Source organism: Prunus mume, linkage group LG7, assembly GCF_029339155.1.
Source record: "Prunus mume cultivar Tortuosa linkage group LG7, ASM2933915v1, whole genome shotgun sequence".
Taxonomy (NCBI): Eukaryota; Viridiplantae; Streptophyta; class Magnoliopsida; order Rosales; family Rosaceae; genus Prunus; species Prunus mume.
Window position 1 is genome coordinate 8,529,585 of NC_142704.1, and position 14,918 is coordinate 8,544,502.

At 36.6% G+C, this 14,918-nt stretch overlaps 3 protein-coding genes across 3 annotated transcripts; 2 read left to right on the forward strand and 1 right to left on the reverse strand.

The window, feature by feature from the left end:
• The first annotated feature begins 815 nt into the window (after window positions 1–815).
• Window positions 816–1,614, forward strand: LOC103338459 (uncharacterized). Its single transcript, XM_008241664.3, has 2 exons — window positions 816–1,083; window positions 1,199–1,614. The coding sequence occupies exons 1-2, from the start codon at window positions 913–915 to the stop codon at window positions 1,439–1,441; spliced, it is 414 nt and encodes a 137-aa protein (XP_008239886.1). The 5' UTR covers window positions 816–912; the 3' UTR covers window positions 1,442–1,614.
• Window positions 1,615–4,849: 3,235 nt separating this feature from the next.
• On the forward strand, window positions 4,850–9,481 carry LOC103338458 (uncharacterized). Its single transcript, XM_008241662.2, has 4 exons — window positions 4,850–4,986; window positions 5,244–5,326; window positions 6,607–6,797; window positions 7,150–9,481. Exons 2-4 carry the CDS (start codon window positions 5,311–5,313, stop codon window positions 9,334–9,336), a joined length of 2,394 nt encoding a protein of 797 aa, XP_008239884.2. The 5' UTR covers window positions 4,850–4,986; window positions 5,244–5,310; the 3' UTR covers window positions 9,337–9,481.
• A 492-nt stretch (window positions 9,482–9,973) lies between these two features.
• On the reverse strand, window positions 9,974–12,455 carry LOC103338457 (flavin-containing monooxygenase FMO GS-OX-like 9). Its single transcript, XM_008241661.2, has 7 exons — window positions 11,804–12,455; window positions 11,589–11,659; window positions 11,329–11,487; window positions 11,038–11,120; window positions 10,720–10,855; window positions 10,439–10,612; window positions 9,974–10,251 (listed from the first exon to the last, which is right to left on the reverse strand). The coding sequence occupies exons 1-7, from the start codon at window positions 12,375–12,377 to the stop codon at window positions 10,054–10,056; spliced, it is 1,395 nt and encodes a 464-aa protein (XP_008239883.2). The 5' UTR covers window positions 12,378–12,455; the 3' UTR covers window positions 9,974–10,053.
• Window positions 12,456–14,918: the final 2,463 nt, after the last annotated feature.

Below are 14,918 nucleotides of genomic sequence, written 5' to 3' on the forward strand. Positions count from 1 at the left end.
AAGGTAAAAGTAAATTCAGGACAAGTTTTCACCTATATGGCTGAGATTTTGTGTGTGTGTGTGTGTGCGTGCGTGTGAATTGCATAAATTTACATTACATGCAGACATAATGAGTATGAAGGCAACAAATCTCAAGGCACATAGGTGGGCGCCAACACTTAAAGCATATGCAAGCAAAAAGCTTGTTCCCTTTTACACCTTTTTTTCCTTCTGCAGAATAGATAATATAGGTAGCTTGGTAGATTTTGTAATTTTTCAACTTAGACTCGATTTCCCTTGCTATAAAGCAGAGTATAATCGACACACAACAACCATGTGGGATATGAAATGGAAAGCTTTGTTTATATGTCGTGCAAGTTCCTGATTCTGATGTCGAAAATTATCCACACTCAAATCGCAATTTCCGGATTCATAAAAGAGACAAGGAGCCAATGATGTTTTTGTATTGTTGGTTCCATAAAAGACTGAGAAACAAAAATCTTTTGTGATTGTTGTGAAATCTGAAAATATACTAGCTAGTGAAATTCACCATTATACTTGGGGGAGGATAAATCCAAAATGCCAAGGAACAAAGCTATAGGATAAATCCAACGGGTTGGCTCATGCATAGGCACGGGTGAGAGAGCTATGTGCCAAATTGAAGTTTTTGGACCAATTGCTTCCCATATTATTCCTAGTTAAAAAATTGAAGTAGATAGGTATGAGTGATTTCAAGTCATGGATGATAAGATTGGGAACATCTTTTGCCATACCTGAAATGATTACTGTTTTCAGGGAACACTCAAGTGCCCCTCCACTATACCAGATGGTGCATTTTTAGTTTTACAAAAACAAAACAAAAAAGCCACCAAAAAAAAAAAAGCAAGCCATAAGTCTCTCTCATCTCTGCATTTGCTTTAAATTTGGTCGTGCATGAGCCAAAGTGGAGGAGAGCTAGGATCAGAAGAGATGGGAAGTTCTTATGAGGTTGCAAGAAATGCTAAGGATGTTTCACTTCAAGAACTCAGAGATAGGCTTGCTGAGTTTGCTCAAGTAAGAGGATGGGATCAATATCACAGTCCAAGGAACCTCCTTCTAGCCCTGGTAATAAACTCAAATCACTTGTCACCCCATTTCACCAAGCTTCAATTCCCCAATTTTATTTATCTTCTTTCTTCTTTTTTTTGAACTTTTTCCATTGCATAATATGTTTGTGCAGGTGGGAGAGGTTGGAGAATTGTCTGAAATTTTCCAATGGAAGGGAGAAGTTGCAAGAGGACTGCCTAATTGGACTTGTGATGAGAAAGAGCATTTGGAAGAGGAGCTCTCTGATGTCTTGCTTTATCTGATTCAACTTGCTGATGTTTGTGGACTTGATCTTGGACAAGCTGCACTCTCCAAAATTGTCAAGAATGCTAGGAAATACCCCGTTACCAATCAAACACCAAATTCCACCAACTAGCTGTCGGCAAACAGCCTTAAATTTTCCTTCTGTTTTTATGTGTCTCGTTGTAAGTCTTGCTACAGCTTTATCCTAGTGCTGCTGATCATGTCAACTATGAGCAAAGTTTTGTTCAGAGAAACGTCTATTTTCCAATGCTTCTAAATAATATCATCTTTCGCTGTTGTTGATAATCTGACGTCTCTTTTAATCTTCCAAGGCAGAAACTATGCGATTACTTTGAGCTAGGTTCTTGTTCTGTAGCCAAATGGGATGTGAGTGCAACTTGACAAAATTGTCCTTGTCGGCATAACTGCCTCAGCCATCCAAAGTGGAGCAAATAAATATATAGATAGAGAGAGGGTAGGCTGGCTAGTTTTACATTTATTTGGCCATGGCTTTCTAGTAGTGGTACTGAATCTCTACAAGATCACAAGGCATGTTGTGATCACTGAAAGCCAGAGAGAGGTTTTGTGAATGATTATCGAAGAAGATGATCTTATTCTTTATCCAGGAAAGGTAGTGTGTGGTGGGGTTAAACTCTTTGCTTGGTGGAGCACTTGAGAGACAATACACAAAAAGAAATATGCCTCAAGCATAATCTAGCTGATGTACCTTGGAGGACAAAAGAATCTTACAATGCAACTTAAAGAAATGACACATTATTTACTGATTTTTTATTATTGTCATCCTCATCATCTTCAAGTTTGATTGCATATAATAATTAGTGACTAACTCTACTTAGTGAAAGAAAGTTTCTAGCATCCGCAATAGTTGCTTAATAGTTCAATTTATTGAACTTTTTTTTTATAGCTATTGGACTGAACTGCAGTTATATTTACAGTGGTGCATTTTAATAGCTTACAAATTAAAAACTATTTTTTTAAAATATCTTTTTAAATGATTGAATAAAATAAAATGAATAAAGTTAATTACAATAAGACTTATACAATTAAAATGGTTTTAAAGAGATTGACCAATTTTGAATTAAGAAAACATTAATAACAAAATTTTCTTTGGTTGGTGACAATATTATATTAACACCGTTGCATATGCTCTAAGAAATTCAGTAGAAACTGAAAAGTAGAAAACAGAAAGGAAAAAATACACATTTTCCCTTAACAATAAAAAGTGAAACATCTAGCCTACAAGATCTAACCTAATGAGAATGACCCCACAACATCATAATTGCGTGTGTCTGAGAAATCTCTCATATGATTCTATCACTTCTATTCAAAACAATTGAAACATCTATGAAAATGAAGCCCAACATATGCAAACAAGTCTAAGTGTTTGGGCCCTTCTCCGAAAAAGAAAAATTGCATGTGCCCAATTTTTTCTGCGCCCAATGCAAATGTACCACGTTATGGAACATGTCCGCGTCACTATCCCACATCGACATCGCACAATTTTTGTGATGATAGTACCCTTGTGGCCCCATTTTTGCACCAATCTCAATCCTTGATTGATATTTTTGCACCAATCTCAATCCTTGATTGATATGGAGTATAACGCGAGGAAACTCATTTCTTGTAAGACGATTTTGAAGTGATGCATCTTATGCTAAAGCTAAGCTACTCATTAGATCATTGTTTGACAATAAAAACATCATATAATATACGAAAGGGAAAAAATTTGCCCTATCACCGATTGTATTATATGCGAATTTATAAGAGATAGACTCATAGACGCATAACATCCAATAAAGTTTTAAAAACAAACATAGGTTCAATCATGCTACAGTGACTAAATAGAAAGCCCGGAATGATGAAAAATGAGGTAGCTTTGGGTTTCACTTTAATCTTTATGGGAGATCAGATTCATGAAATGAAATGAAAGTGATACCCGAGAAGGTGACAAAGGGGGGACACTGTCATTGCGCAATATCAAGGGCAATTTTGTAGTTTCATTATGGAAAAGAAAAATCAAGGAAATAGAATTGGAAGCTCAGCACCACATGCAGGTCACACCGGGGATTGGATTGGACTGATAAAAAGAGGAGGATGAGAGAGGGGGTCCTACCAGAGAATTTTCGCCGCAATGCGTAGAATGCTCAAACAATTTTGTATTGTACGGACGCATTTTTCTTGGGGTTTGTTGCATTTAACTTATTATTTTTTACAAGTTTATTAATTCAACTGAGCAACTATACAACTAATTTGCCGACGTGATTTAGCACGGTAGAAAATGACCTTGATTAACAAACAAGACGTCTCATTTTGAATCTCTATAAAATCTTAGTTGTTTAAATTTACAATTTGGAAAATCCTTATCTCTTGCCAAAATCAAATATTATACTTTCTCACATTTTGTCTTGAGGATATCATGATTTCTTAGCGTACAAGTCCATCTATATCATATGATCTATTCTAGAATTTTGACTTCAAATAAATTTTTTAAAAAAAAAAAAAAAACCTCCACTGAGCTCTAAGAAAGTCTTTATTGCTTTTATTTTTCTCATTGTTTCCACACTCATCTTTTGGGACCATTTTCTTGTCATCTGAAACACTTGCAAAATAGAAACCAATTGTATGTTTTCTTTCCCATTTTTAATTGCATATTTTAATAAGTTTTCTTTTTGTCTAATATTCTTTCTTTGATTTGAAGTACTTTCACAGATGTAACCTTGTAACTAACTCATTAAGCTAGCAATTATATCTCTTGTTGTCGTGTTAGTTGTCCTGGAGGCTTGAGTCATTAGCACTAATTATGTACTAAACAAGCATAACCATGATTTAGATGGTCCCATGAGGTTGTTATCTTGACACCTGGATAAGCAATGAGACTAAATGGGTTATGTCTTTAGCATCATATTTCTGATTTGAATAGCTCAAAAAGGAAAAAGAAAGATACACACACAAAATCATTTTCACTGGTAAGTTTGATGAGAGCTTAAGAATTACAAACATGAAAAGGCCTGTGTAATAATAGTCTCTAATGACTCTAAATCTCAATTTCATGGTAATTTAGAACACGATGAGACTTATGAACTCCCCCCCATAAAATCCGTAATTATATTTTTGTTAACAAATAATAACTAATTAATTTTTTCAAAAAGATATGTGTCAAATAATAACATATGCAAACAAAACAAAGATATGTGTGATTTACTTGTGATTTCATTATCTTAGTTCTAAAGTCTTATATTCCGCACGAAAATGAGTCATAAATTTTAGTCGTTATCAAAACAAAGTCTGTGGACCTACTGCTTACTAATTATTATTTGTTTCTAGTGGGAAAAATAATAACTTTCATTAAATTCTTGCAATATAGATATTGATTAAATTAGAAAAATTGAGATAGTCTATAAGAGCTTGGCTGTGTCTGTTGGTTGCAGTAAAATCCGGTTTGTAATAGTGCTGGTGGAGTGTTGGTTGATATTGATAATATTTTTTGAAGTTTAATATTAAATGTTTTTTTCTTTTCTTCCGAAAACAGAAAATGGTTGAGAGAATCTAGAGCCTCATAAGACAATGCCCACTTGCTCAAAACCCCAAAAACAAACACAAAAAATGAGAAAGAGAGAGACTTTGTTGGGTGTGGACAACTTTCATGTCTCTTCTCATGTAAGTTTCGTTTGTTTCTGTGGATTTTTCTTATCTGCTATTTCTCTCTCTCTCTCTCTCTCTCTCTCTCTCTCTCTCTAAATCTTCTTAGAGAAAATGGCCCAGAGGATCCAAAGTTTTCAACGTTATATAATTTCCATGGTCTTTCCAAAATGCCTCCTTTGATGTTTGAGCTCTCTTGGGATACTCTGTTATTCTGATTCCTGATTCGTGGGTTTGTTTCGGCTGTTCTTGTTTTGCTTTGTTTTGTGGTTCAGAGGAAGACATCAGTCATGGAATGAGTGAATCCTTGCTGGGTTTTTGAGGAGAAGCTAGAATAGGACTATGCATCAAATTTCAGGTAAGCCTTAGATTTATATCAATGTTTTAATGATAAAGGTGATCCCTTTGATGGATTTTTTTTATTATCCTTTTTCCTTTTTGTTTGTCTTTTGCTCTGTTTTCTTTTTCGTATGTTTGTTCTGTAAAATAAACATCCATGAAGTGGAATGAACTTCTGTGCTTCATGTTTTTGATTGATGGGTCTATCCAGTTTTTGTTGCTCATCGGTAACATAATACCAAAAAGAACTCATTTTTATAGCTAAGATGGAATTTATAACCACATTTTGTAAAGGAGATTTTTTTAATGAGTAATTAGTGTTCTTGTGTTCAATTTTCTCAATTCTTTTATTGGACAATCTGGTTTGAAAAATATTCTGATCTTTATTTTTGACTTTTTACTCCTAGTTCCCCTGGAATCTGTGATATATTTTATTATGACTTTGACATTTAGCTTTCCACTATATGAGGATACATAAGCCCAATGCTGATAAGGGGCTGTGATCAATGCTGAAAATATAGACCATGTTACCAAATCTTTGCTTTGTTCGATCTTGAAAATGGTATTTTTTTTGTTCTTCTCCAGTGGAATGAATACATTACGGCTTGGTCTTAATTCTGATTTTGTTTCCATTTTTACTAGTCTGGCGGCTTTTACTGTGATGGATCATGGATATCTTGAGTAAGCGCAGTTGTCCCATTAAAGTTTGTTGACTTCAATCTTTGTAGAGTGATGACATTTTCCTTCTTCCCCCTTTTCTCCAAATACAGACACATATTTCAACTTGCAATGCATTTCCTCTCAAATCAACTCTTGAGTTACATGATTTCAAATTGGTTTCCCTAGTAGGGACCATTGTAGCCTGGCAGTTTCAAAATGTTGGCTTGTCTCTTTGATCATCTTGGCCTAGGCATGTAGGAACTACCAGCATTATGTTAGTAGGTTTTCTTAAGCCCATTTCTACCTAGAAGCTTCTTTTGATATTTCTCTTCAATGTGCTCGAACTTTGGGCTCTGTATTGTCCTTTTAATTAAGAATAAGCTATTAAAAAGTGTCTTTCTTAAGACCTTTCTTTTATGTCACCTTTCTCTTTGGTATCAGGGTATTATACTCTTGAGCATTCTAGATGCTCTATACTGAAACAGTTTCAATTTGTTCTCCTTAGATGTCTCTATACGGTACAAACTAACCTATTCTGATTTCTGTACACTGTTGCATGTTTTCTTTCTGATGGAACTGAGGGTGCTCGGTTATACTTTATTGGGTTATCCAGTAAACTTTGTGCTTTATTATGTGTAGAATTTCTGGAGATGGGGGCACATATCCAGTGCAGCAGCTATTTCCCAGGATATTACTTGACAAGGAATCATAACTTAATAGCTAATAGCAGTAAAAGGAAGCATAACTCATCTCCTGACCAGTTTTTAGGGTACTACAAGGGGGTATTAAAGCAGACAATGCTCGAGCAAGAAATGATATTGAGGGATCAGGTATAGTATTTTGACCATTCATGCCAACAATAATATACAGAACGTTGAATTTCATTGAGCTTAGTGCACTCAAATTTCTTAGTTCTTTCTACTTTTTTCTATGGATATCATAACTATTTATACAACAATTGTCTTTTATCACTTGTTAATACTGTAGTATGGTCCATAAACATCAAATGGTGTTACTGCAAATCATTGAGTCATAATCCTTCATTTTTCAAGGGATTTTGATTGTTTTGATTTTTGTATCGTTGGGTTATTTCATTATGGCCACATTATCTTTGATATTCCCAACTTTTTATGAAAGTTCTTAAACACTTAAATATGCCTGACATGTCTTCTGTCCATCCAGATTCAGGACCTTCATCGCCTTTATGGAAGACAAAGAGAACTAATGAATGAAATAAGGAGGAATGAATTGGTTAAATATCAGCTGAAGATGGAGGCTTCACAGTTGACTACTTCTTTGTCTCAAAGCTCATCTGTTTGCGTTCAGAAGACATTTCACATGCCATCCTTGCCTTTGGTAAACCCTGTATGCAATCAAATATTTGTTTCAGGTGCTGAAAGTATCCAATCACCTTCATGTTTTGTTCGAGGGAGGAACATAAAGGCATGCACTTATTCAACTCAAACTGAAGGTCGTTCAGGAGACTGTGAATTGTTGGAATCCAAATGCAAGAAATTTCAGAAGAACTTCGTGGATCTTGAACTTCCGGCTGATGCATACACTGATAATGAAGAAGAAGAATTTCTGGGAAATGGAAAGGTTTCTGAAGCACCCGAGGCATCAAGTTCTCAAGCACTCCCATGTTTTAACACCCCTTTACCAGTCAGTAATAGTTATAAATTGTCAACGGTAAATCCTGCTCTTTATGGTAACAGGTTACAGTTAAAAAAGGATTTGAGATCTAGCACAAAACATGGTAGTGCCTTCTTCCTTGATAGTAGCTTTAGCAATGGCTCCCAGATGGAATCCAAGCATTTAGAGGCTCACCCACCACCACCCATCAGTTTTGATAATCTGATCAGGGTGAATGACAATTTAGTGAGTGAACACCATGGCATTACAAAATACAGGCAGGATTCTGGAAATGTTAAGTCCCCAAAGGATATAAACTTGAATTTCATGCCTCTTAGCTGTCCTCTGGATGTGGCAGTTTCCCAGAGTTTCCAAGCAACAACTGGATCAGAGAAGCTTGAATATTATAATGAGCAGTTGCAATGGCACAGGCCAAAGCTTGTTTATAGTAGCAAAACCGATAAAGGACGTGAAGATTCAAACCCGGCGAAGGCAAGTGACCACTCAAGTGAAAGGATTTTTGGTTCTGCTGCTAGTTGTGGGAAGCTTAACATTTCTTGTGATGGCTGTTCGCATGGCTCCCCCTCTAATGCCAATCTGAACCCACCTGAAGAGAAAAGGAAAAGAGAAAAATATGTGGTACTTGATTTAAACTTGGCTTGTGATTCAGTGCTTGACACAGAAATAGAACTAACAGAACATGTAGTAGAGAATGAATTTGATAAGAAAGATGTAGGTTTTGGATTACAAGTTGACCTGAACTCATCCATAAATGGTGATGGGTTTTCACCAATTTCCTCTCTTTCAACCGAAATTGTTTTGGAGGCACCTGCTAGTCCAGAAAACAAGGAGTGTTCTCCACCAAGAGGAGAATCTGATCAAAATCAAGTTGAGACACCTTTTCTGTTGTTAGAACAGGAAGATCTGGAAAACAAGGAGTGTTTTGTGCCAACAAGAGAATCTGATGAAAATCAAATCGAGAGACCTTTTCCATCGTCAGGAGACTCAGGACAGAAAGTGGATCTGGAAGAGGAACTAATCAGGACTGCAGCAGAATCTTTGGCGTCCATTTCATCATCTGGGCTTCATACTTGTATTGCACGAACCACAAACAAGCTGCTTAAAACTTCATGTGACTCCCTACATTGGTTTGCTGGGATAGCTTCTGCAGTTGTAGGTGGTCCAGAGAACAAGGCTGGAGTAGTTATGAGTGAAGATCTTCTACCTGATGGAATGGACTACTTTGAGGTCATGACATTGAATTTGACTGAGACAAAGGTGGAAGAGTGCCGCTGTAGAAGTAATAGCCACAAGGATGAAGAGACAGGTACCACTTCATCACCAAATCAGCCAAGGAAGGGCCGGAAAAGGAGGGGAAGGCAGCGGAAGGACTTCCAGAGTGAAATTCTCCCAAGTCTTGCCTCTTTGTCAAGGTATGAGGTGACTGAGGATCTTCAGACACTAGGAGGGCTAGTTGAGTCTTCCGGTGATCGTTTGGAAACAGGTTCGGCTAGATATGCAGCTAAACTTGGATTGGCAAGGGGGAGGAGAAGGTCCAGCATTTCTACTTCCACTGTAACTGAGAATACTTTGGAATCATTGTTGAAGCAAATTGGCAGCAAAAGTCAATTTGGAAAAGAGGAGAGAAGACTAATAGCTTGGGGAGAGGTAACTAGGCGGCGAAGAGGGCAGAGATTTCCAGTTAGCAAGCCTCGTCTTATTTTAAGCCAAGTATAGGAAGAGCCATGATGAAGAATCTGTTTGAAAACTCTTTTGTTGAGGTTTTTGTGAATCAATAGATTGTAAATGTTCTCCAGACCTTCATAATTCATACATGTGGTGGGTATATATATATCTCTATATTTGGGTGGTTAAGAAAGAAGCCATGAATGATGTACACATGCACTGAGTCTCCCTCATTTGCAGAATTGAAAATTTATTTTTGAAAGCTCTGATGGCACTTCTTACAGTACTGTTGTAAGCACTGTGAAGAACACAAATAAACCTCATACAAGTTTTCAGAGACTAGTGAAAAACATTAAGTACTAGGTAATATTACTGAGTGAAACAACATAACTGAACAAAATGTGGTCATGCTAAGAGCTTATTCAGTACAAACTGTAGCCGTTTCCAAAACTCATTTCAGTTAACAAAAGCATATTACAAGGCGACCTGTCGTTTATAGGTCAACAACTTGTTTTTGCCGGCCAGACCTTGTAAATTGTTGACCTTGCCTGACTTTGTACAAAAACAAATGTTTTAGAGTCTATTGTCTTCTACCATTTCTGTAAATCTAATAATGGTGAATACCCCTTCATTCCGCCAAAAGTACCACAGAAAAACAAAATGAAGATAAAAATAAAAGAACTTTCTCTCTCAACAATAACAAATACTTTTATAATAGGTATACTTAAAGTTCGTGGTCCAAGCAAATAATAATAATATAATTCAGGTTTACAGAGGAAAATCTTGAGCCCCATGTTGAGTGAAATGTGGACTTTGAAGAGCCTCTTGAAGCAGCTCATGATCATCCCACGAATCCCTATATGTTTCTAAGTCGGTGTCAGCATTTCTCAGGGCCGAAAGGCAAAGCTCTTTCCTCCACTCTTCTAAATGTGGGAACCCAATATGATCTCCATATCTATCACAATACTGCAACAAGAAGCAAAACAAAAGGGAGAGAGAGCTTAGAATGCAAGCTACAATATGTGTGGCCACACCACACATCAATGGCTTGACAGCCTCACCAGCTCATTCAAGTATATACATAAATTTAACGCATCTCACTACCTTTACGAGTACGTGGTTGGTAAATGTGGTACTAATTTTTTGTTTTTACCTCGAATTCTGCGATATCATGGGTATTATGCTTTGGAATGCCAGCAACATCCCTTGAGTGATAGAGTTCCTTAATGGACTGCATCATGTCATCCCTTGATGGCAATGTTCTTTTCCCAGAGAGTAGTTGAGCTATCCATTTTGCTTGTGACTCAAAGAAAGGGAACCCTATGATCTGTATCAGATTATGGACTAATTAGCCAAAAATATCATGTACTAATCTCACATAAAGAATGATGAAAATGAAGGCTAGATATGTAGAACAAAGATTTATTAAATTACCTTTCTAGGAATGCCTATAAAAGATAAAGAGGGAGCAAGTGATGGAGGGAAGGTGTGCTCATACAAAGGGCCCACTCTGTCATCATCCACAGCTACTATTCCTTTGGTGTCAAGAAAGGGGAATGTGTATGAATACCTGCGCACAGCCCGCTTGGACCAATTAATTAATTATATTGCAACAAGCTGTGGGGTCCATAATTTGAATGTAGGGACCCATAGAAAATCTCCCAGTCAAAGTCCATAGTAACACCAATCACTTTTCAAAAGCAAGTAGATCCACCAGCATATTATAAGGTCAAATTGGGTTTCAAAATTTACCCAGTGCAGTACATGATGGTGTCTGCAATGACCCAAGAACCATCCACAAATAATACCTTCCCATCTTCTTGAAGGCAGTCTATCTGCAGCAGAATGTTGCATTTAAATGTTTGTTAACAACATTTGCTTGCACATGAAAGAAAAAATGATGGGATTGCTTAAAACGAAACAGAGTTTTGTTGCTTATAAACAGAATGCAGAAAAAAGAGCATGCTTAAATGAAACTAATGGGATTGCAATGGGCCCTGCTTTGAAAGGTGAGGCAAGAGGCAATTTCATATTTGTTTGAACCTGCGGACGAAGGTGCAAGTTCTCATGCTTGGAAATGACTTTGGACAAGCCCTCAGATATGTCAAGAGATTTTCCACTGAGGTAGACTGCCCTTGCCACTTCCACTAGTTCCATTGATATATCTTGTCCACTTAGTGAAGTTCCAACCACCACCACAACCTGCAAGCAGAGGAAAATATATCACTTCATCTTTTAAAAGCTTGAAAATTTTGTTGATCCATTGCAGCAGAGAACTAATTAGATCTAATCTATTGCCTTACCTCATCGGCAAACGGCTCAGGAACCCGGTAGATGTGACTATGCATTTGCTTCCTCTTCCATGCATCCATTCCTAAATATGACCAAATGAAAACCACAATTGCAAAAGGAAAAAAGAAAATGGAAACAGAGAGATTAAAACCATATATAATATGATTAAGAATGTTAAAGTTATTCACATGAGCTAGCATGAAACTAAAGAAATTGATGAAAGTACCTTTAATGGAAGGCAACCTTGGCTGAGAGTAATGGCCAGTGGCCACAATCACAGCATCAAACACCTCTTCCATGACAATCTGAGTCTTCTTCTCTACACTCCTAACAACCCATTTCAAATCTTCGCAGCCAACTACATCATCAGTACTAGTACCATAATAATCCAACATCCCCACATATGCCACCCTAGTATTGAACCTTATCAAATCCCTTAATCCAAACCAGTCACAGAAATCCTTAAGATACAAAAGAAGTTCCCTATGGCCAGGAAACCTTCTCATGTCCCTACCCTTCTTCACTGAGAATGGAAAGTCAGTGAAGCCCATGATCTCTCTGGGAGATATGAGCCTTAAAGAGGTGTAAAGACTGCTATGCACTTTTAGAGAAGGTGTCCTTCCTAAGGGGTCCTCTCCCTCCACATTAGGGTCATACAGCCATTGCCCTCCTACATCATGGTTTTGTTCCAGAACCACCGCTCTGTGACCTTCTTTCCTCAACTCCCTTGCAGCTACAAGCCCTGAGGGTCCAGCTCCAATTACACAAACTTTTTTGGATTGGTAAGTCTCAGAAACCATGGTTATGGTTTTGGCTTTAAATTTTGAGTAAAGGGTTGGTCAGATCACAGGGTGGTGGTGTGGGAAATTTGTTGTTGCTGATTGGCTTTTTATAGCTGAATTTTGTTCACGCAAACAGATGGGAAATTCATAATAATGTTGGGAGATAGAGATGGTTTGCTAGCTGGGAGACCACACGTGACAGATTAAAATCAATGCCAAGGATTTGTCTACTTTTAACTAAAAAAAAGTTAACTTGCATGAAAATTTTCAATGTCATCTTTTGTTATTTGTGATCCATCTTCAACAGTTCCACCTAATTACATATTCTCATCATGATCTTGTCCCAACTAAACATTCTCGAGCCAATTAAAGTCTTTGGGATGCAGGCTCATGCAGGTAAGTTCAATTCAGTCCTTAACCTTCCATGAAAAGAATAACTTAAACTATGTGCCTAATTATATCAAAATATCTTTGCTTTCAATGGTGTTTGAATGCCAATATACCCACACTCTCTTACATGAAAATGGCAGAACAGAAGGACCTTGATGGCCATTAAGTTTGGTGATAAACTTATCATGTAGTTTGGATTTTCTGCTGATATTTTCTCTGGTTCTGGCATCAAACATATCACCATTATTTTTCTTTTGTTGGTTTATGGAAACTATTCCTTTCTTCTTCTTTTTTTAATCATTCGCTAGGGAGGGGGAGGGGGAAGTATTAAATTGGGTTGCCTTAAGATTATCTCCTACGTGAATCGAATCCGGGTGTACTTATGGAAACTATTCGTTTGATATCAATCTTTTTTCTTTTTAGAAAAAGGGTATAATTAGAGAAAAGTAGCTAGCCTAGTCTGAGTCTGAGTCCCCACAATAGAAGAATGCCCCTTCTTGAAGCCAAGGGAACATGAACAATCATGAAACAGTGAACATGTTTATTCAACACAATTTCCTTTTTTTTTTCATTTGACTTGCAACTGTGGTCGTGAAGTGAAAGTGATCATAGCCCTCCCTTTAATTCCTTTCTTCTCCAAAAAAAATACTTTTGCTTCTATTAGAAAAAAGGATCTGACACATGCACTGATAAAGATTAACATTTATCACTTTGGGAGAGATGGATTCATAATTTTGTCAAAAAAAATCTTTTGTTAGTGTGTAATCTAAGCATGCAAGTACAAGTAAATTAATTATATTTATATATCCTAGCTAATCTAGTAAGTAAATGATTGGCCTGTCTTGTCACTTTGTTATCATGCCATATGGAAGGTTTGTTGTATGGAGATGGAAAACTTGCAAGGTAAATTACATTGATGGCATAGCTAAAATCCCTATAAGTGGTATTAAATTACTTTAGGTGAGTCTTTTTAATTTGGTTTTTTTGATAATTAGGAGGGGCTTAAGCTAAGCACTAATTATAGCAATGCCTTGGTTATGAAACTAATAAGAAAATCAGAGTTAAACACAGTCAATGATAGAAAGCATGTATTGAGTTCTTTTGACTATTTGGTGGGCCATTCAAATAAGATTGCTTTTAGCTGGGTTCTGTAATCTAACCAAACCTTTAACATGAAGACAGGACAAGCCCTTGAATCATATGCATTTAGGGGGTATAAGATTGCTTTCAAATTCATGCATGTTTACCAGTAATTTACTGACTGCCAAAGTATTCTACACCTACAATTTTGGACAGTCTGTAATTGTAATAATATATATATATATATGTATGTATTGGTATTGGCTGAGATATTTACCTACACTTGAATGATGGAGCAAAAACTTAGAAGGAAGCAAACTTGGAGCTTGAAAGTAAGGTAAAGTAGGTTATTCATTTTTTTAACTTTCTTTCATGACCTTGCTAAAATCATTTTCACTTATAGTTTTTGTCATCATATAATATATGTAACTTTATGTTGAAATTGCTTTTACTAGACTCTGTTAAAAAAATCTGGTGATCTCAATTGCTAGGAGTCTTCTTCTCAATGTTTATATTATAACTACAACAACATTTATCTAGAGCTGCTACAAGCTACAATGAGGGGATATGGGTGAGGGAATTAAGTGAGGGATCCAATCTAACTATGTATAAGTTAAAAATGTTAAAGTTTAATGGTTGGATTGAACCTCTCACCCCATACGGTACCCCCGATTGACATTGTAGCCTTTACGACATTTACCTTGTAAAGTTTACTCATCCACCAAGGCAGGCTTTTTCTTCTTTTGGTCCAAAACCAAGGCAGGCTTGGGCTTGGAATTGCCTCCAAGGTATTTGTGTATTTGATTTGGACCAAATTATGTTAGTAAACCCAAAAAAAGGATTCAATTGAGCCTAGATTTTTACAAAAGGCCTAAACTATGTACATTTTAAAACTCTAATGCTACATTTTTGGGCCTCTTTATACCCAAATATTTGCTCAAGCCTCAAGCCTCAAGCCTCAAGTATTTTTATTTTTACAAAATTGTATTTATTTATTATTTAAAAAAGCTAACCATCTTAGTACTACCAGTACTTGTAAGAGACGATCAAATCCAATAGGCATTTTAAAAGTTGATTCATGCTTCTTTA